General features: G+C 38.0%; 1 protein-coding gene across 1 annotated transcript; it reads right to left on the minus strand.

The window, feature by feature from the left end:
• Positions 1-2,440: 2,440 nt before the first annotated feature.
• On the minus strand, positions 2,441-11,871 carry LOC145655548 (TOG array regulator of axonemal microtubules protein 1-like). Its single transcript, XM_081709060.1, has 15 exons — positions 10,778-11,871; positions 10,193-10,256; positions 8,696-8,827; positions 8,111-8,445; positions 7,887-7,899; positions 7,561-7,728; positions 7,109-7,279; positions 6,801-7,013; positions 5,225-5,342; positions 4,901-5,006; positions 4,364-4,599; positions 3,823-3,981; positions 3,370-3,496; positions 2,784-2,896; positions 2,441-2,588 (listed from the first exon to the last, which is right to left on the minus strand). Exons 1-15 carry the CDS (start codon positions 11,810-11,812, stop codon positions 2,441-2,443), a joined length of 3,138 nt encoding a protein of 1,045 aa, XP_081565186.1. The 5' UTR covers positions 11,813-11,871.
• Positions 11,872-20,879: the final 9,008 nt, after the last annotated feature.

Below are 20,879 nucleotides of genomic sequence, written 5' to 3' on the forward strand. Positions count from 1 at the left end.
TCCACAAAGTAGCAACCTATGGGAAAATGTTTGTGTTGTTTGGTGACAGTTCAGTACCAGTCCATTTGCGGAGCTATTTGTGTTGACAGAACCAAATAAATTAGTAAATAAACAAACAAATCATAACATATTGTAGATTATTAGTGTTAACTAATAAATGGCACTTGTGGAACTGTTGTATAAAAGCAATATCACATGTGATATTGTTTGATTTAATCTCTGGCAGAACTGGCAGAACAATAAAGGCTAAGTAAAACAATCCACACCCACCTCTTGTAACTTCTAACAAAACTCAACCTCTTCCCAGTGAGTGACTAAAATGACAATGCAGGGATTTCCAGGATTACAAGGCTTATCAGGGGAGCAAATCAAATACTATAGGCACAACTATATAACATAATCTACCACAGGCACCACCCCTCATCGTATGGATACTGTATAGCAGAATATGGATATGATTATAAGTGTTAATAGAAGTGCCATATAGTAGACTCAGAAGATCCTAATTATTCATCACACTCTCCAGTATATATTTCACTTTTCCCAGTCCTTTTACACAGGGATTCACCTTGACTTATAATTGTGCGTTGCACATGCTTTTCATACATGTGCCAAAAAAGGTAACACCTTGTGTTTCTGTTTGTCAGGGCTCCTTTATCACATAAAACCAGGTTGCGCTGGGTTATCTTATTTCAGACAATGGGCTGCGTGCTGCTAAGGCTTTTTCATGAGATTAAAGGCACTAATGCTTCAGATTGCAGTCATAATTCACAGAGGCCCTTGCGGTTGTGAGTTACAGCTCAACAGAAGTCACTGTGCCACTTTTGCCAGTTACTGAGCCTTTTTGGAAGTGTATGCTGGAGGTTTCTTGCTTCTTGGGGAGGTTACTGTTTCTTTGTTCTGAGCATGATGTCAAGACAACATTATCTTATCCATTGTACAACTTTCAAGTTCTAAAATGTCAGATTGACCCCTTTTTTGTTTCAGTTCATGACAGACATCAGCTGTAAGCATTTATAAACATAGGCAATTTCCTGAGATAGTGAAAAATAAAAATAGAAAAATAGATAGACTGTTTGTAAATGAGAATGTCCTAAAATCTAATCTGAGCTCCCCAGAGTATGAGCAATAATTATTTTCAAATAGCATTTTATTTCAGTTCATTCCTTTTAAGAATGAAAGTCTGTGCATTCAGGTAGTGGAAATCAGGGGTAAAATCAGTGGCAGTTTGATCTGCAGTGATAGAGGTGCCTCAATGATCTACAGTGATCATCTTCACACATTTTCAAACAGAAGAATGTGTAGCTGCAGTAGTCTTGACAGTTTGCCAGTTACACTCTGATGTGAATTGACAATGTTTAGGGACAGCTGCCAACATCCACATTTTTAGAATGAATTCTCTTGTTTAGCAAGGGAATTTTGTTGAAGAAACTTTGTACCACAATGATGTGATTATTTTTTATTGAAAGGAACACAGAAATAAATGTCACACTGGAGTAGTGTGTATAAAGCAAAAATAATTTATCAGTCATTGCACAGCTTATACTGTGGGTGTCAATACATATAAGGACCTAAAGGTTAAGGCTGAATCTAAGGATATTGTGCTGGATGGCGTGTCAAAGAAAAGGGTTACACAAGGGAGTATGCCATACTAACAATGACCAATTTTCTATATGATCTAACAGGAATATATATATATAAGAAGTGAAAATAAGAATCAGTAACTACAACAGATAGCACCCTTTTACAAAATATTTTTCATATCACAGAAAGGAACTACTAGATTGTATCTCATAAAATTAATACATTTTGGATATATAAATTAAATTTGTTGTATAATCATGTTGTGATTATCCTGTTCCATGTATTTAATTTTTTTAATTAATTCCAGTATTTAATTTTTTACCATACTGATGTCATGACCAAAATAGACTTCTATATCATTAATTTTTTAAACAATAAACCATAAAACATCACATGAAGCGTGTTATTCTTGAAAACATTTAAATTTTTTTATTCCAGTTAAAGAAAAAATACTTGGTCAGTCCAGTGCATGGCCCAGCTGACAGCCAAATGTATACACAACATCTTAGCAAAGTCTGCACAGGCTCAACTCCATTATCCTTGTTGATAATATGGCTACAACCATATTTACTTGCTAAACTCCACCTGTCCTCCAGCACTAATGCACCTCAAATGACAGCAGCTTGTGGGCATCATAACTCTAAGCATAACTCATAACACATCAAACAGAATTGGCAAAGCACTTCTCAGCATCTCTGCAGACAGCAAGTGTTGAATATATCAGATTGGCTTCCTAGAGTGCTGCTGAGGTCATTCTGTTCTGATTCTGAGTTCAGCTTCATGCCATAAGTCAGTGACCCCTTGTGTGCTCACAGTCTGTTTAAATAGCACCTTGGCAATAAGTGTCACAGAACGCTCATCTCCCGCGAGTCATGTGGTTTGGCCCGCCACGTACAGTTGGGAGGATCCCACACCTGGACCTTGTCCTGTCTGTGTATTTAAGCTGTTTGATGTACTTGGTCTTGTCTGCAATGCTGTGGACCTGTGCTTTGCTGGCATCTTTGCTGAACACACACAACAAGAGAGAAAATGTAAGGATTGGTTTATTGTAATAAAAAGAAATTGAATGTGGTTACAATAAATTTAAAACAACAACAACAACAACAACAACAACAACATAATCACCATCAAAAAGTAGAAAGATTAAAGCAGTTTCAATAGGAACTCATGTTTTTTGCTTTGATTGTTTAAAAATTCACCTGCTGACAATCTGAGGTTGACGGTTTATAGAGGAGGCATACCTCATTCCACCGCAAGGGATATAGCGCCTGCCTCGAGCTGAAGGGGTATCCTGAGGCTTCTCACCCGGGACCTAAATCCACATCAGCATCACTGGGTGATGACTCTCCAGATAATGAAGACCAAATGTTCTTTCATACTTTGTTTCTAACTACTGGGTCTGGGACTGCACTGTGCAATATCTATACCTTACTGTAAATACAATATTTGAACTATTATAATGGGAGATCACAAACTATTTACTAGGAGACAACTGTATTGCCTCATCTTTTTGTACACTGACATCTTTAATATATGATTTTGGCTTAATATATTTGTTGTATATACATACTGCTGTGTACAATGTGTGGTGCCTTGCACTGCTCTGTACTTTAGTATTTGTTTAAAACATTTGTCTACCTTGTCAGCTCTGAGGTGGGTTTCACTAATACTGTGAATAAGTTTAGTGAATAAGCTTTGTTTAGTCAGTAAGCTTACAGCATAGTGGCTGAATGGAATTAAAAATCCTAATCATATATACAAATAGACACTGTGCTGAATTGTCACCTTGGATTTCAGAGTGAGGACAGTGGCCCTGATGGTGGGCAGGTCTTTGGTAGGGATGTACTTTTCCACCATCTTATCAAAGTCGTGATGAGACGACAGGAACAGTAGCATGCGGCGACCAAAGTACCTGAGACAAATAACAGCCCCGTTCCCATGAGAGAACCATGAGGGAGGAACTTAAGGGTGACTCACAGCACACCAACAAATTGTACCAGTCTACTACATTTACTACAATTAAGCAGAGTCCAATATTTATTAGTATATTTATTTTACCAGGACACAATTCCAGTTGCCAAGACACTCTGTGTCTAAAAAACTTCTATTACTCTACAATTTAGCTGCATTTGCTGACTTCAGAGTGTCATAGTTAGGAGACTAAAAGAATAAACCAAAAGATTACTATCTGGGCATGTGAAAAGCTTTGATAGTTTTCCATCTGATCCTGGTACCAACCTGGTTTCTTGGGAAGAGTCTTGCGCCAATTTGGAGACTGCAGGTAGAATTCGATTAGTCACACCTTTTGTCCCAGACAATAAGCGGTCAGCGCCAATCTTTTCTATCAAAGTAGCCAAATGCTGAGAAGTGCACTTTCTTACTGCAGCATTCAAATGACTTTTGAGGAGAACACAAACGAGAAAAGAGAAGGAAATATTTAAAGGCACTCAAAAAAGTATGACATAATAACAAATATGTAGTAATCTAGTCAATGTATACAGTGCAATGTTTAACTCTTTCATCTTTAAAGTAACTTAATACACTTATCTATGAACTAAAGGCATAATCAAATTATCCTATTCTATTTGATGGCTTTAAAAAAAATCTTTAAGAGGATAAATCAACAAAAATACTGTCCAATGCCAAAAAACATTTCGAAACACCAAAGGATAAGTGAAAATAATAGCAAACAGCAGCCAAAGCGCTCTCATTTGTTGGCCTCTTGACTGCTGCAGCTAGATGAAAGCTATAGCTGAAAGCTAACTGCAAGTTAACTGACCCGAGTCCTCCAGCGAGAAGAGCGTTCATGCTTCGGGTGGGGGTGCAGTTCTGCACCATGCAGTCCAGGGCTGTGTCCACATCCTGCCTAATAAAAGCATTGGACTCTCCTGCTTTGTGGAGGAGGACCTTGGCTGTAGCTTCCACCTCCTGGTCCATACTTTTCTGCAGGCCAGAGTACAACTCTCCCAAGGTCACCACCGCCACGCGTGACACTCCAGAGCGTAGGTTCTGAACCTGGGGGAAGGAAGACATTCCAGCTTGTGTTATGCCAAGAAATGGCTTCATCACTCATTATTACAGTTAAATATGGCATCTAAAATGCCCTTAGATGAAAATTATTTTTATAATAATTTCAAGCATTATACTAACTTTACTGAAAGATCTGTGTAGTTTTTGGCAGCAATGTCTCAATAACATAGGCTGATGGTGTATGACAAAAAATTTAATGGTATTATAGGTTAATTTTAGGAATCAGACAGATTCACAGGAAGTTACAAGGAGTCAGACGCAATAGTGAGCAGATATAGTCACTTACCTCTTGATTAAGAACAAGGCAGACATCATGAAGCCTACTACTAAGCACATCAGAGTGATACCGTGCTAAACTACGCATGAGTATCAGGCCATCAATCTTCTTCTCCCTGTATGAAAATATTGGACAAACACAAACTGTAAAAGTAGGTTATCATAACTGAAAAAAGATTATGAAAGAGGGGACAAAAGGAAAAAAGTGATAGTGATAAAATCACTTTACTAATTTCTAAGCATATGTATCATATATGCAGAAAATCATAAATTACTAAACTGTTTTACTTGACCCTAGCCAAATGCATCATAATTTTACAGGTATGAGATTTACCAGTCATCAGAGCTAAGCAGTCTGAAGCTCTGAGTGACAGCAAGGTCCGGTTTAGAGAACGGCCGCAAAGCCAGCTGCTCATGGGGATTCTTCCTGGGGGTTCCTGGTGTGAGTTCATCTAAAGAGGAATACCGCACCACAAACAAACTGACTACTTATTTTAGGGCTACCAGTTCAACTTTGTTTCAAATCAACTTGACTGCAAAACATAACATTATTCAAGATGGCCAACTACATTTAATGGCCTTGCACAGTATTTTTTCTCCTTACTCAAAATGTTGTATTAGCTGGAAGTATGTGATTATCTTCATACTTCTGCTTCAGTTCAGTAGTTATTGGGCATTGTAGAGTGCATAAAACAACCTCTAATTGTTTTATTTTTTCTATACCGCCTAACTTCTATTTAGGACTTACACTTTATGTGGTGTTATCTTTGATGTCACAGATAACACTAATTGACTATAGGGAATCATAAGCTATGTAATATTGCATATACATGAACTGTGAAATCAACTGACCCTACTACACTTCAATCACTGCACATAGCTCTTTTCAAGGAACAGAGATGACATGTACATACAAATGCTCAGTTTTTGTATACAAACGGGAAAAGGGTTACTCTACATTTTATTCCAGCAAACAAGACCAAATCAAGGTTGCTCAAATTTCTTTCTGGGGTCTAAGTGACACCCAATACAAGAGTTTGTAGCAAGCATTTTACTGTGAAATAATTTGCAAACTGAGCTCAATACAGCTCTAGATTTGCCTGCCGACTATAACTGAAACACAACACCTTTCCCCACACTTACTGGAGGTAATATTGATAAGTTAGTAAGTCTTTGATATTAATTAACAGCCATTGTTTTCATTCGACACTTTATTCAATACCGTAGCAAGTAATGGAAAATATAACAAAACGTTAGTACATGCAAACGTTTGCTAATTTTGTGCAATTTGGGTCAACAAATGTATTTTTTATAACGTTATGATACACCAACACTATTTGAAATTGCCACCAGTCTCTGCCTGTCCCATGTTTAGCTCTCTCCGTGCGTAGTCAAAGCCTGTTAGCTAGACCTGATTAACCAGCCGAATATACGCTAGTTAGCTAACGTTCCTTAATAGCTTTAATGTAAACATGATCAATATGTAATAAATGCACAGATGATATTGCTATAAATGTATTCTTAAAATACGAACTGTGGTGTCCTCTAATTGATTAGTCTATTTAAACACAGCAAGGATTCTGCTGTTGACCAAAATCCCTAATAGCTTTTCACACAGAGGCTGTCAATGAATCCTCTGAGGTCCACGCCCAAACAGCAGAATGGTAAAAGGACAACACTCTTTTTAATGTCGTTTTATGGTTTAAAAAAATGATAGTAGGAAGGTGACTGGAATATTTAACATTCTTTGGAATATATATGGTTGGTTTTTTTTTTGTTTTTTTGCATTTTTAAACAAACAACTGTGCAGGGCCTTTAAAACACAATTGTGTGATACAGCGTTTAGAGCAAATCTATTTACTCAAGAGCAGTGACCATGCATGAAGCGCAGAATAACAGGTGACACTCACCAGAGCAGTTTGAAAGGGGTGGACATGCTCTGTTCAGACTGGGGGCTTGTTGGCGTCGTGGCAGCATGCGTCTGGAAGGAGCCGTGGGAGGGCTGGGACGAATGAAACTTTTGACCAGGCTTCTGGGTGCGTGTGTGCTGTTGGGGCTCGAGGGCAAATCATCCAGGAGTTCAGCCTTCGTGGATGCTAGAACACTACCGTTGCGCTGCAAATCTGATGGGAAGGAGATTAACAGGCTATGGTGACTACAGAGCTTCCATGAGTCTCAGTAAGCACGAGGAGGAGCATTCATTGAGGTCAACCGTTACCTTTCAGAGATGCCGTGTCGTCTGAGCCCACGTCAAATGCCATGTGTCTAAAGTTCTGCTTCAATCGTTGCATGTTCTGCCACTCCCCCTGTATAGGCGGAACTTCTTGCTGCTCCAGACGATGTTGATGCATCTTAACCCTTGCAAACCTAAACGGCTTTACCCTCTCCAACAAATACACATACATGAATAACCACATAGCATCTCTATTCAAGACTGTCAATCAGAACCTGGAGGACCGGACTGAAATTATGCAACGTAGGAGTCAATTTGCATTAAAATCTTATCAAATCGTTATTTTATCAAAATTTTACTGTCAAACTGGCAACAAAGTCATTCCATATCAACAGCACATTCAAAAACCACTGCTGAAGTTAGGAAAGATTAAAGTAAAGGGAATCAATAAATATTAGCAGATTGTTCAATAAAACAAAATAAACATTGTCTCACCGCTGCTTTTTCTGGCTCAGTGCTTTCTTCCGAATCCATATGGCCAGCTGAAACAGCATGGCCATACACCCCAATCAGTGGCTCCCTGGGGGGTTTTCTTACCAACTCCTCCTGTTCTGGGGACAGAGTCACTCCAGGGTAGCAGGGAGCACCAGTGAAGCCAAAAACTCCTGTCATGGTGGTAAAAAAGTGTCAGTTTAAGGCAAAGCCACATCAACCTCTGTGTACTTCACATATGGAGAAACACACCAGTCAAAAGTGAAGGCAGCTGCATTACAATCACAGTAAACAGTTTACATTTTCATCCTGTAATTGGCATCCTTGTTACCAACTATCAAGTTCTTACTCAAAATGTGATTAGATATCACAAAGATATAACAAAGAATAACTGAAAGCAAGACATCCATTCCAGATTAAGTAGAGCTCATGTAAATGTGTGACCCAACAATGATTCAGTTTCTTTTTTTTTTTTAATTGAATCCTGAAATCTTACATTTCAATACAATTTGATATTTCAGTATGATTCATTTTTAATTCTGACACTGCTAAATACTGAAGAGCCAAAAATGCTTTGGCAGTTTCCCACTGAACAAAGACACATTTTCTAAGCAATGTAGCTATGCCCTCACCTGTTTTATCCCCCCATGAGCTGGGGTCCCTGTGACGAGGGATCGTATCTCGCTTGTTGGGCCATGTATTGGACATGGACAGTGAGGAGTTTGCATGGCATCTACGAGGCAGGGTGGGAGTCAGCTGCACTCCCGGAAGAGTGGCCAGAGGGTAGGAGGGCAGCAGAAAAGACCCGGGGGGGGGTGGATTGGAAGGAACTGAAAAGGTGCGCTCTACACTGGGGTTACCAGACAGCAAGCGGTTGGCTTTGGGCAAACCTGTATGGAAAAGAGCATCTATTCTCAAGAGAATCTTCCATGACTATTCATTTGGCAGCAAATAATGTTCAGTAGCTCCTTTCATTTGACACTCAGTGAGTGAAGTTTATGGTCAAGTGATGCCTTGATTCCAATTATTCTATTTAGCAATATTTTACAACAAAACAAATCTATTGCAAAAATTATGCAAATGTGCCATTTTCTACATTTTGTATATATAAATAAAGTAAAATCAACATCAACAAGTCACCTCTGTCAGAATCACTGAGATTAGCTGCTTTTAAAATATCTGGGTCCGCACCAAGGCTACCGCTTCGACAAAGTCTACCCACTGTCTCTCTTTTCCATCCTGGAGCATCGGGCTGGAAAGGCTCTACTGAATCTGGAGAATGAAACAGAAACAGGAAACTTGAGGACAATTTGAAGCATCAGCTCAGCATATGTAACTAATAGGCACACATCAGACTACAAATGCATACCAAAAAACAACTAAGCGGTAAACAAAAAGTGAGCAATAGCAATTTAGATTTTATAACTAAAGACTTTAACATAATTTTAAGAAAACTTAATCATATGGTTACATTGTTTACAGGAGACCTCTGTAGGCTCTTCTTGGATTTGAACAGTGCAGGTGGGATCTTTTATCAACAGACTGCAATAAAAGATTCAAGTCTAGTCTTGCCTGCAGTCTTATATTGTCAATGCCAACTAAAATAGGACTTGGTAAAAATCACAAATTCCTTACATCACACAGACCGCTGCAGCACACCAGAGCTCAACACTGGCCTTGTTTCACCCAGCATATTAAAGAAGCCATGTTATATAGATGATTGCGTTTGCAGCCATCTAGATGTGGTATCAGAAGCCAGCAAAGCAACATGACAATGTTTTGTTTGTTTGTTGGGGCGGGTTAAAATAATGACAAAGTGACAACTATAATCAATATACATGTATAGCCAGTATTATACTAAGCTTCTATATCAATGGTAGGAAGCATTATCATCCTAGGCTAAACAAAACTGCCCAACAAATAATGTGTTTCACCGTAAACCCACCCTGCATGTGGGTGGTCATGGTGCCCACTCTAGTGTGCTCTACTCAGTCATCTACAAACATATCACTGCTAAAATTAGTACTGGAGCATGAAATACACTCAAATTCAGACTTCCTCTAGTGTTTCTAATAAATACTACTCCCATGTTTCATAATCCACACACTGCTACATTGTGTTAATGCTTCGGTGTGGATTTTAGGATATTTTTCATGATGCCAAATTTTTTTTCCATAAAGTACAGGAATATTGAAAAGTACTGAAGAACGCCCATATTAATAGCAGCAGTCCGAATACTGATAGAAACCCACTTCAATGTATTCCATGTACTCATACACATTTAAAACTAAACAATGAGTTAACATTTTCATTTCATGTCTTGACCTACATGTTACAAGTCTGGGTGGCATGTTCAAGGACAAATGTCCAGATAAATTAACACACACACACACACGCACGCACGCACGCGCACGCACGCACGCACACACACACACACACTAATTAGCTAGATAATTAGCTGCTAATTTAAGGTGTGAAAATGAAAGCATGAGTAAAGGCAGAAACAGTAAAAGACACAAGAGACATGGGAATACAAATCAACATGTATTTATAGGTTGTATGTTGAAAACCTAGTAAGAAAATAGGACAAATCTAAAATAGAGGACACAAAGAGAAAACAAAGAGACATTTACTTACCAGAGTTTGTGCCACAGTTTTTCTGATTCAGCCTCAAGGAGGTAGTGAGATCTTCCACACTAAACTAAAGCAGCAACAACAAAAAACAGTCCCTTATTATTGAACATTTATAAGTAAGCATGTAGCAAACCATGATATTCCTTTTTTTAAATAGACATCTGTTCTGTTGTAGCTCAGTACACAATGCTTTCTTAACAAAAATGTACAGGACATTGTGCAATTTTATGCAACTAAATTACAATGAAAATAGTACTGAAACAGTTCAACATGAAAAATAATGGGGGTCATGTTATAAAAATGAAGTGACTCAAAACTTACATATTAGGCAAAACAGTTCAGGTCTGCAGAAGGGCAGTAATGTAAGAAGTAATGTTGATGGAAATTGGAATATGGAATAGAAAACAACTTGTAGCCTAACACAAATAAATAAGATTCACAGCTACATAAAGGAAAAAAAAGGTAAAGTAGCTTGTTGAGTTTGGAGCTGCATTCAAAATAGTACATTCTCTCATTTTTAACCTTATTTTTCCTTTTTTGTAATTCTGTGTGTGCATGTAAAATTAACTTCATGAGGTAATCACCCACCTTATCAGATAACTTTGCATTTGATGCACTGCAAGGCTGCTTGTTTACTAAACATGGGAGGAAAGACCTCTCCCAGGGTAGCTTGTTTTTCGCCTTCCTAGCGCTAACTACTCTCTTGTGTGACTGGAGGCCATCTGTAAGAGAACCAAAGCTGCCGTAGCCACTCAGTCGATCCGAATCTGGTTCTGTGTGGTGGCTCTGTGCACTGTTAACTTTCCCTCCATTAATAACCCAGTTCAGGTCAGCTCCAGAGCCAAACTGAGGTATTCGCCGTTGACCAGGCTTGGGGATGACCAGTGCGTATTCCACCATACCATCTGCAGACAATCGGGGGAGAATATGTCTGGCTCTTCGTGCCTGTACTGCAGCCATAAGTCCCTCCACATCTCCAGTGAAGTCCAACCTGTCAATGGCCTTCATGAGTAGCTGTTTTTTTCCTGTGTCAAGACAGCAGTCAAAAACAGCAAAGAGCTCCAGAGCAGCATGTCGGACCCTCTTTTTATTGTCTGCAAGATAAGGAGCCACTACAGAACACAGATTGGGGATATTGAAGTCTTTTCTGGGGTGTGTGAGCATAGCAGCTGTGATGATGTTGATGACATCTTCTCTGACTCTGGAATTTTTGTGCCTTAGCTGTCCTATTACAAGTTCCAAAACTTTCTGTGGACCTACAATCCTCATGAGGTGACGAAAAATATTCATGTACTCATTCCGGGGAACAGTCCGTGTGTCCCCCAAAGTTTTGAGGGCCACACATACAATCTGTTTATAATGTCTGTCCACGGCGTAGTCCAGGTTTTGAACCAGGAGGCTGATAACCTGTAAAGTGCCATACAAGACTTTGAAGTTTGTATCATCCAGAAGTCTACGTAAAAAATTGATGAATTCCACAATACTGTCAGAGGAAACGGTTTTCAAGTCCAGCTCTGAAATAATGTTCTTCAGCTCTTGTACCCCATTTGTTCGGCTCTGGTAGTTCTCGTGATCAAGGAGTTGTTCGTGTAACTCCGGCGATATTAGCGCATAAATCATCATTGATCAGACTCATTGATCCAATCACTGATTTGGAAAAGCAATATAGCCAGTTGGCTAGCTAGCGCACTTCAGCAGCGTGTTGGATAGGTGCTATATCACCAAGTCAGTTTGTCAGGAGCTCAACTTGGAAAGAATCCGTTAGCTAACTAGCTAAGCTAGTTAACCTAGGTTAGCAATCGCAATCGCAGTAACGCTACAGTTCAAGCAACACTGTCCAGTATTGTTGACAATTAGGATATTTACAAAGACTGTGTTCTCCAACAAGAATAAAAAGCACTTTCCTCTTTTGAATTCCAGTACGATCTTGAAAGTTGGGTATATGTAAACACATAGACTTGCTCGGAATTTTCTTCTCAGACCATCGTTCATCACAGTTCATCGTCTGGAATCAAAAAAACACTATGTCAAAAAACAACTGCTTCCATGGTGACGCGAGTTCTCGTAACCGCGAAGATTCGACCTCGCGCGTGAAAATATGGGAATTGTGACCAAATATGCTTGACCGTATTGGACCATAAATTATGTTCATTCAAATGGCCTATAACGATACAACAACTCTTCTTATGTGTAGCTGTTCACAATAACGTTATTCTGCGTCCATATCTCTGTTTAAGGACATTTACATGGTATAAAATCCCAATGGATGTCTGTACTCTAAAAAAAAAGCTCAGCAGGTTTTCTAAATTTCACTCGTATGTCCGTGGTTTGTGGGTAATTTCAAATCTTTTGCATCTTTTGCATCCACACTAAAACAATGTTATGTTCCAGGGTGTATGGAACCCTCCAGATTCCAAACTATGTTTGGTATTAAATAGAGTTATTTTGTAATTCTGAACTGTAGCTTTTTTGTAGACACCAGATGCATACATTAGTTCTGGGTCTACATAGGTTCAGAGAATCCCAAGTGAAGTTAAAGAAATATATATTTTAGTTTTAGAATTAAGCCTAGAGTGAGCCAATAGTGAACTTTCCCAGATATACCTAATTTAGTGTGTCTGTGTCTTAAACAACCTGGATCTCAACACCACCAAGATGTGGAAATTATAATGTACTTCAGGAAGCATCCTCTTGCACCCTCCTCATTAGTCATTAAGAAACTGGTCAATGCAGTGGAATCCTGCAAATTCATTTCAGATGCAGGATTCTACTATTACAAAGAAAGTACAGAAGCGCAGGTATGTCTTAATCAAAAGCTTAATTACATTTTAGGCTCCACTAATGCACAGTCCAGAAACCAGCTGCAGCATATCATTGAGTGCGCTCAGAAAGTCATCTTTCTCTTTCTCTCTTTTCTCTTTCTCATTCCTTGCTGAGCTTCATCAGTCTAGAAACTCCAAAAGTTCTGCAAATCCCTTCACCTGGATGTCACTTATTTCAGAAACTCCCCAATGGAAAACACTTTAAAGCATTCAAAACCAATACTAACCAGCATCTGACCTGTTTCTTTCCCAATGGCATATCTTTGCTGAACCACAATCCTCTGCAGTCCTGATGAAAACCAGTTCAATTGAATTCAAATTTATTTCTGTAGCACCTTTTACTACATTCATTGTAACAAAACAGCTTTACTGATGTCAGAGTCTGGACCCCCCACTGAGCAAGCCAAAGGTGACATTGGCAAGGTAAAACTATGGGTGTAACAAAGAATCCTCAAGAGGAATCAAGACTTGAAGGAGGTATCTGTCCTTAAATGGTCAACACCAGACAGCACAACAACAAAATAAGCAATGAGATCAAAATATCAGTAAGAAAGGAGTCATTTAGGAGCAAATAGTGATTAGGAATTAGGAAAAACTTAGAAATGTAATTACTGCTGAAGCAATTCACACAGCCTAGTGAACTGTCATGTTTACAAAACTGTACCTTACATGTCACAAATTTTAATTCATTTTGCAAATAGAATTGTATACTGTAAAATGTTTCATTTACTTCTACATATTGTATACGTCTACATCTTGATATTTATCCCCAGTGAAATGTATATACTGCCATTTATACTGTAGTGTGCATGTTGTATTTGGGTTAGCTATTTTCTAGTCTTTCATCAATACGCTTTTGATAACAGGGCTGCTTCTAGCTGGATTTTTTGGTGGCCCATTCCCAAGTAATTAGTGACAATGACGTGTAACTCATGCAACATGGCTGTGTGTTTAACTTCTGCCCTCACTAACAAATGCACACATTTCGTCACACTACAATTTATGAAACAGCATGTTGGATAGACTAATCATGCTTTCTCATTCATGCCATGCCAAACTGGAATCTAGCATAAATATGCTCCAGTCTGATGTGCGATCAGTATAGGATAAAAATTGTACCACTCAGTTAACAGAACAGTTATGTAAATATGCTAGGCGATTGAAATATATTACATTTCTAGTTTCCAGCAGCAGTTATCATATGCCAAAGACTGTATATACATGAAAAAGATCAATAACAAAAACAAATCTTGTCTCAACATCCACAAAGAAGCTCTTACAGCCTACCACAACTAATCACACCACTACCTTATTGTGTAGTGGAACAGAGATTAAAGAGAAAGAGGCGCGTGGTATAAAGCAAATTGAATTATAAACACATACTATATAGGGAAAATGACATTTGTGACATGCACATTTTGAAATGGTAATGTGATTGGGTTGTTTTTTTTTTCTGGAGTGCTATTTCGTGCACCCTTCTCCCGGAAGTTACGCAGACAGAACCTCTTTTGTGTTTGTTTTTCCTGACAAACGCTCAAGGCTTCTGTCACTAGCGTGTTGATCTCCGCTACTGCGATACATTAGACCTCGTTGGCACATCCAAAAGGTTGAATACAGGTAATTAACATCAGTTTCGTAATATTTTCACACTGCTTGATTGTAGTAGAGCGCGCTGGACTAGTTTGTTGCTAACGTTACATAGACAGTCGGCACATCCTGGCAAAGTTTATTTTTAGCAGCAACTGTAGTTAGCTAGCGAGCTTGCGAACATTAACCACAATAGCGAGCCGTTAGCATGTCATCAAGCTAATGGTACCCGTCTAGCTAGCTACCTAGCTAGCATCATCAGGATTCAGACAGGTGATTTGATCTCGGCCATGAGCAGCTACTGTGAATGACCTTCTGATTTTTAACATTTGACTTAAGTATTATTAGATAGCTTTGTGAAGGTCAATAGCTAGGTTGAGCAAAGAACTAAGAAGTAAACGTTTTTAGCAAGATACTTAGAATGTTTATGGTTTTCTTAAAGTGCTGGTAGCTTAACAATTATTTATGGTCTCCTTGCTGTATAATCGCGTTAACTTGGTTCTATCTAGCTAACCTAGCTACGGCGGTAATAAACATTACTGTTAGCTAGCTACTTAGCTATTTTAGCCAGCTCACTCAATGTGTTAACGTTTCATCAGAAGCCAATGCGTTCTAACCGAGTAGGTACGATATTTCCGCTTGTATTTAACTTTAACGTATTAGTCGTTTTTAAAGTTGTTGGCTAACTAACTGATTCAGCCTCAAGGAGGTAGTGAGATCTTCCACACTAAACTAAAGCAGCAACAACAAAAAACAGTCCCTTATTATTGAACATTTATAAGTAAGCATGTAGCTAACCATGATATTCCTTTATTTTAAATGGACATCTGTTCTGTTGTAGCTCAGTACACAATGCTTTCTTAACAAAAATGTACAGGACATTGTGCAATTTTATGCAACTAAATTACAATGAAAATAGTACTGAAACAGTTCAACATGAAAAATAATGGGGGTCATGTTATAAAAATGAAGTGACTCAAAACTTACACATTAGGCAAAACAGTTCAGGTCTGCAGAAGGGCAGTAATGTAAGAAATGTAAGGCTGTAACTTTCATCTTTGGTTATATCTTAAATTTTGTCTATAAAATTTCTAGATTCCTTTGATCAGAACTTCTCAGGGGTCATTTTTTTTCACCAAGAGGTATAAAAACAAGACGGGTGTCTAATTCCACAGTGATAACATTACCCAAGACTTCATAATCTTCTCCCTTCATTAAACATTCGACACACTGTCTAACTGCCTGGTTTCCATAAGCAAAACCACACGGCCCTATTATTAGAGACATTAGAGAGATAGATTGGATAGAATTCAGTTTGAATATATTTTTCACTAAAATGCTTGTGAAACAACTCTAGAAAAGCACACACTGACCCCAGATTATTAAAAACAGTTACATATGTTTTGCACAAAACCCCACCTTTTTACTGTTTGCGTGCTTACAAAGGAGAAATAAGTCAACAGGATGCCATTGCCTCGCTGAGCTTGAAGTAAACACGCAAGGTGATTTTCAGTGGCAAGGAAGAAACAGTTCCCTAAGGTTTCAACAGCTTAATTAAGACAAACTTCACATGCAGGCACAGGGAACAGTGAGACCTTTATCACAATATCTGCTTTGGGAATATGATAAATTATCTCTTAACGCCAAACAACAGACAACCTTTCTAACAATGGAAACTAAATGTTGTAGATATGTTGCCAAGAAACATGTAGTGTTACAAACACTTTGTAGATATTTTAAAGATCATTTTAGTGTGAGTCAATGTTATAATGTTAGCTACACCATGCAAGAAAATTAATCTAAGATAGATACCTAGCTTTACCAATTCAGCTGTATGTAAAATATATTTTAAACATCTTGCACTAATGCTTGGAACATTAGGCGTTTGATTACATCTGTGTCTGCGATTTTGAAAGTGTTTTTATCTTCCCTGTTATATCTACTATAATGCCCCATGTTGTGCAGTTTACCAAAGAGTTTTGGGGTCAGCACATGTCATGAATTACTTTCAGGTGAACAAGATATGTCATACCCTTTTAACCCACTGGTCCCTTTCTGCTTCGTGGGAGGTTGTAACCAGAACAGCACACTGTCTCTCTTTTCTCTGACAACCGACCCTCTCTAGTGAATCCTTTCTATTTGTTAGGTCCTACTCTCTGACCAGTCTGTTAAATCAGGGGGGAATCTGGATATGGTGAAGACTTGAGTTTGAAGATAAAACACCTGACAGTACATTAATCCTGTCTAAAAGAATACAAAGTTTAGGTTAGGTTATTTTATTCAACTGCAATTTAGTATTTCAGGTTCTTTCATTTTTAAATCCTTCCAATACAGCTATGGGAGAAGACAGTAGGCTATTCCAAGATTTATCAATTTGGTGGTTTCACACAAATACTATAATATATTGATGGAAATTGGAATATGGAATAGAAAACAACTTGTAGCCTAACACAAATAAATAAGATTCACAGCTACATAAAGAAAAAAAAGGTAAAGTAGCTTGTTGAGTTTGGAGCTGCATTCAAAATAGTACGTTCTCTAATTTTTAACCTTATTTTTCCTTTTTTGTAATTCTGTGTGTGCATGTAAAATTAACTTCATGAGGCAATCATTCACATTATCAGATACCTTTGCATTTGATGCACTGCAAGGCTGCTTGTTTACTAAACATGGGAGGCAAGACCTCTCCCAGGGTAGCCTGTTTTTCGCCTTCCCAGCGCTAACTACTCTCTTGTGTGACTGTTCCATGCTATTACCGTCAAAGTAATAAAGTATTTGAAGGTATATTAGGTCTACGTATACAATTCTGAGATTACTTTTTGTTACGGAGTAGCTACAATAATAAAACCTAGACAGTCAGATCCAGTGCAACTGTAAGTAGCTAGTTAGCTAGCGTTAACCTAATGAACCAGGATAGATAGGTTAGCTAACGTTAGACGGTGTAAAGCCAAACACGCCATCAGTGCTGAGTGTATTTGCCTTAGCTAGCGAGCTAACTACACAGCGGCAAAAGTCATTTGCTGGCTGTAGTGTTTGTAAGTAACACAGTAGCATTTACAATGTAATATTTAAAATTATATCTTGGCTACAAAACACAGCCAGGATCCCCGTTTCGTTGATTTGGTTGGGCTGCCAAGACAACAAAATAGTCCGCTGATGCTTTCGTTAAAGCTACAGTACTCCATCTCATGTCAGTGTCTATTTAGCTGCTATTTTTTTATTAGTTTCTGATAGGATCTTTAGACTACGTCCGATGCTTTTCTTTTGTTTTCGATGCTTTTGAAATTATCTTAAATTACCAGTTCTCTTCTTTTCTATAAGTATGTTTTACATCAAATTCGGAAACGTACAGCCTTGGTGGAAAAAAAACAACAACTATCGATTATATTTTTGACGAAGATGCTACCTATGAAACTACATTCACAACGGAGCTAGTTATGTAATGTAATGCAATAAATGTAGACCTGTTTTATATAGTCCATGCAACAAAGTTACACAGAATCCTACAATTAGTCTACCTTAAGCAAATCCAAACATTGCTGTGAAAAATCACTTCAGGGATATATTAAATACGTGCCACCACCTATGGTAGACATTTGACGGTTAATAACGCCTAATAAAAATAAACATGTTTTCTTCCAGTAAATTTACATTTACGGCATTTAGCAGACGCTCTTATCCAGAGCGACTTACAAAAGTGCTTTGTCATTTTCTCATAGAATACGTCCTAGTATTCCCAGTACAGTAGGTTAGAGTCCAATATACCAATGATCTAGACTACTGTAGAAATACAGGGATCACTGTAGTAGGAAATCAAGAAACGTGTGTTGGAGCCTTTCGTGAAAAAAACCATATAGCTAGGTAGAAGCATGATGCAAAGTTGACTTTGGTATTGACACCAAGAGTTATATATGCAACCAGGTAACTCGGGTTTACTCCTTTGTGCTCTATTGGCCTGTTGTTTCCATTAGGAATTACTTGACGTTTTTGTTGTAGGGTGCTATTCTCTGCTTATCCACTAGAGGGCAATAAAACGCATTTATTCTGAATGAGCCACACTTGACCAATTCGTCAACTAAATGAAATGTGGGTCATGCAAATTTCGCACGTCTGCCTTTCTTGACTTTACACTGGGCGTTTCTGAAATGGCTGTCAAACACAATAGACTTCCTCCGCAACTAGTATTTAATAAGTTATTAAGAGCATGCAGCAGATAGAAGATTTCAGTAAATAGAGGATATTGGTAAAATAAAACCTAAATAAGAGAAAAAAGGAATAGACCAGTGCCAAACCCCAAAAGCCTGTTTTATTTAGCAATCAGAGTAGTTAAAATTTTTTAGGTGCTTTTGTCAAATGCTTGGTTTTAGAGTTAAAGAGTTAATTAATAATTATGCCCTGTGGAAGTTTGTGAGAAGCAGTTTATTTGGGCCTTTCTGAAACTATAAAATCAAGCATTGTACAAGAACCACCTATACCTCAGTTGAATTTCTATCAGTTTACATACTCTCTCTCAGACATATCAAACATCATTTCAAACTGGACTTCCATCGCTAAGCCCAGATCTTTCTCAGGACCAAATCAGTTACATCTACCACTCAATCACTTAGAAGCATATCTTTCAGAAATTAAACTCTGGATGAAACACAACTTTCTTATGTTAAATAGCAACAAGACCGAGCTTATCATAGGCTCAAAATCAATCCTGAGTAAAACTGGTTGTTTCACTCTAACCACTGATGATATAGCTATGTCCCCTTCCCCTGGTTAGAAACCTGGGTGTTATCCTCAGTGCAATTCTTTCATTTGTACATTGTACATTGTGTATATAATCATAATATACATATATTGTACATACATTGTTAATATATTTTGTACATACATAGAAAATATATATTTATCTGTATATATATTTTTTTTCTCTATGCACCCCTGGTTCTCTTCCTCAGTTTGGACAGAGCACTCTCCACCATTTCACTGCGTGTTATACTGTGTATGACTATGTATGTGACGAATAAACCGAACTTGAACTTGAACTTGGCACCCATGTTCATGCTACTGTTAAGATGTACTTCTTTCACCTGTAATATTACTAAAATCCAAAATCCGTCTGCTAATAAATCTCTCATTCATGCTTTCATCTCTAGCCTCTCAGACTACTGAAACACTGTCCTTGCAGGCATTAGCCCTTCTCTCCTTCACAAGCTTCAGATGGGTCAGAAATCTGCTGCCTGTCTTCTCATTCAATCCCAGGTACACCAGCACATTACACCCATCCTCCAGGATTTTCACTGGCTTCCTGTTAAGTACCACATTCATTTCAAATCTTCCTTTTCAAATACAAAGCTCTCCATCGTCCAACACCTAAACTATCTGATCTTCTTGACTACAAACTGCCGGGCTCCTTACTGTTCTACACCCAACCTTCATAGCTTTGTTGATCAGGCATTATTATTATTATTATTATTTTAACATCATCATCATTACCATCACCATTGGAGCATTACCTTATGTCTTAGCAGTGTCTCAAGAAAGCAGAGATGCTTAAACGCATGCAGAGGAATAAGGATAAAAGGCAGAAATAAAGTGAAAACCAGAAACAGACTTAGTTCATTATTTCCATTTACTCAGAAATAATGAAATAAGAAATAATGTACAATTGTACTGATTGCAATCCCACAGTTGTTTACCAACAATTATGTACATACTGTACTTTATACTGGTGTGATTCCTTCATTCACACTGTATTTGGGCAGAGAGCTAATGAAACATAATAAAGTGAGGAACACTAGCAAACACTGAGTCAAGTATAAAAAAAAAATGGTATGTTAAAAAAAATTCGTAGTTATGATTTCACTTTATTTTTTTATGGTTGATGCATCTTCATAAGTGCATTACTGACAAGCTTTAGTCAGAGAGGACATAAATATCTTGGTGACTTTGTCCAAGTCTCGGTGTGTTTCATAGAGAAAGCTTTGTTTTCAACATGGCTACATGTTGGCTACTATACTGAAAAAGCTTACAATGCCTCCAGAATACATGGCTCCAGTATTCATTTGAATGTTATAGCAAAGGGGATATTAAATTAGAGAAAATGTATAACTGAATATTACTGTTTTGGATTATATAATTATTTAACGTTTGAACCCTGAATACAACATAAATTATACAGCAGTTACAAAAAAAGTCAAATGGGCTAGTTGATGTCCTGTGGAGACAAGAGCTGAATAAACATGAATTAAGTGATCATTTCCTGAAGTCATCCAGCACTACTTACTTGCATG

Source organism: Electrophorus electricus, unplaced genomic scaffold, assembly GCF_041902795.1.
Source record: "Electrophorus electricus isolate QZ-2024a unplaced genomic scaffold, ASM4190279v1 Scaffold27, whole genome shotgun sequence".
NCBI lineage: Eukaryota > Metazoa > Chordata > Actinopteri > Gymnotiformes > Gymnotidae > Electrophorus > Electrophorus electricus.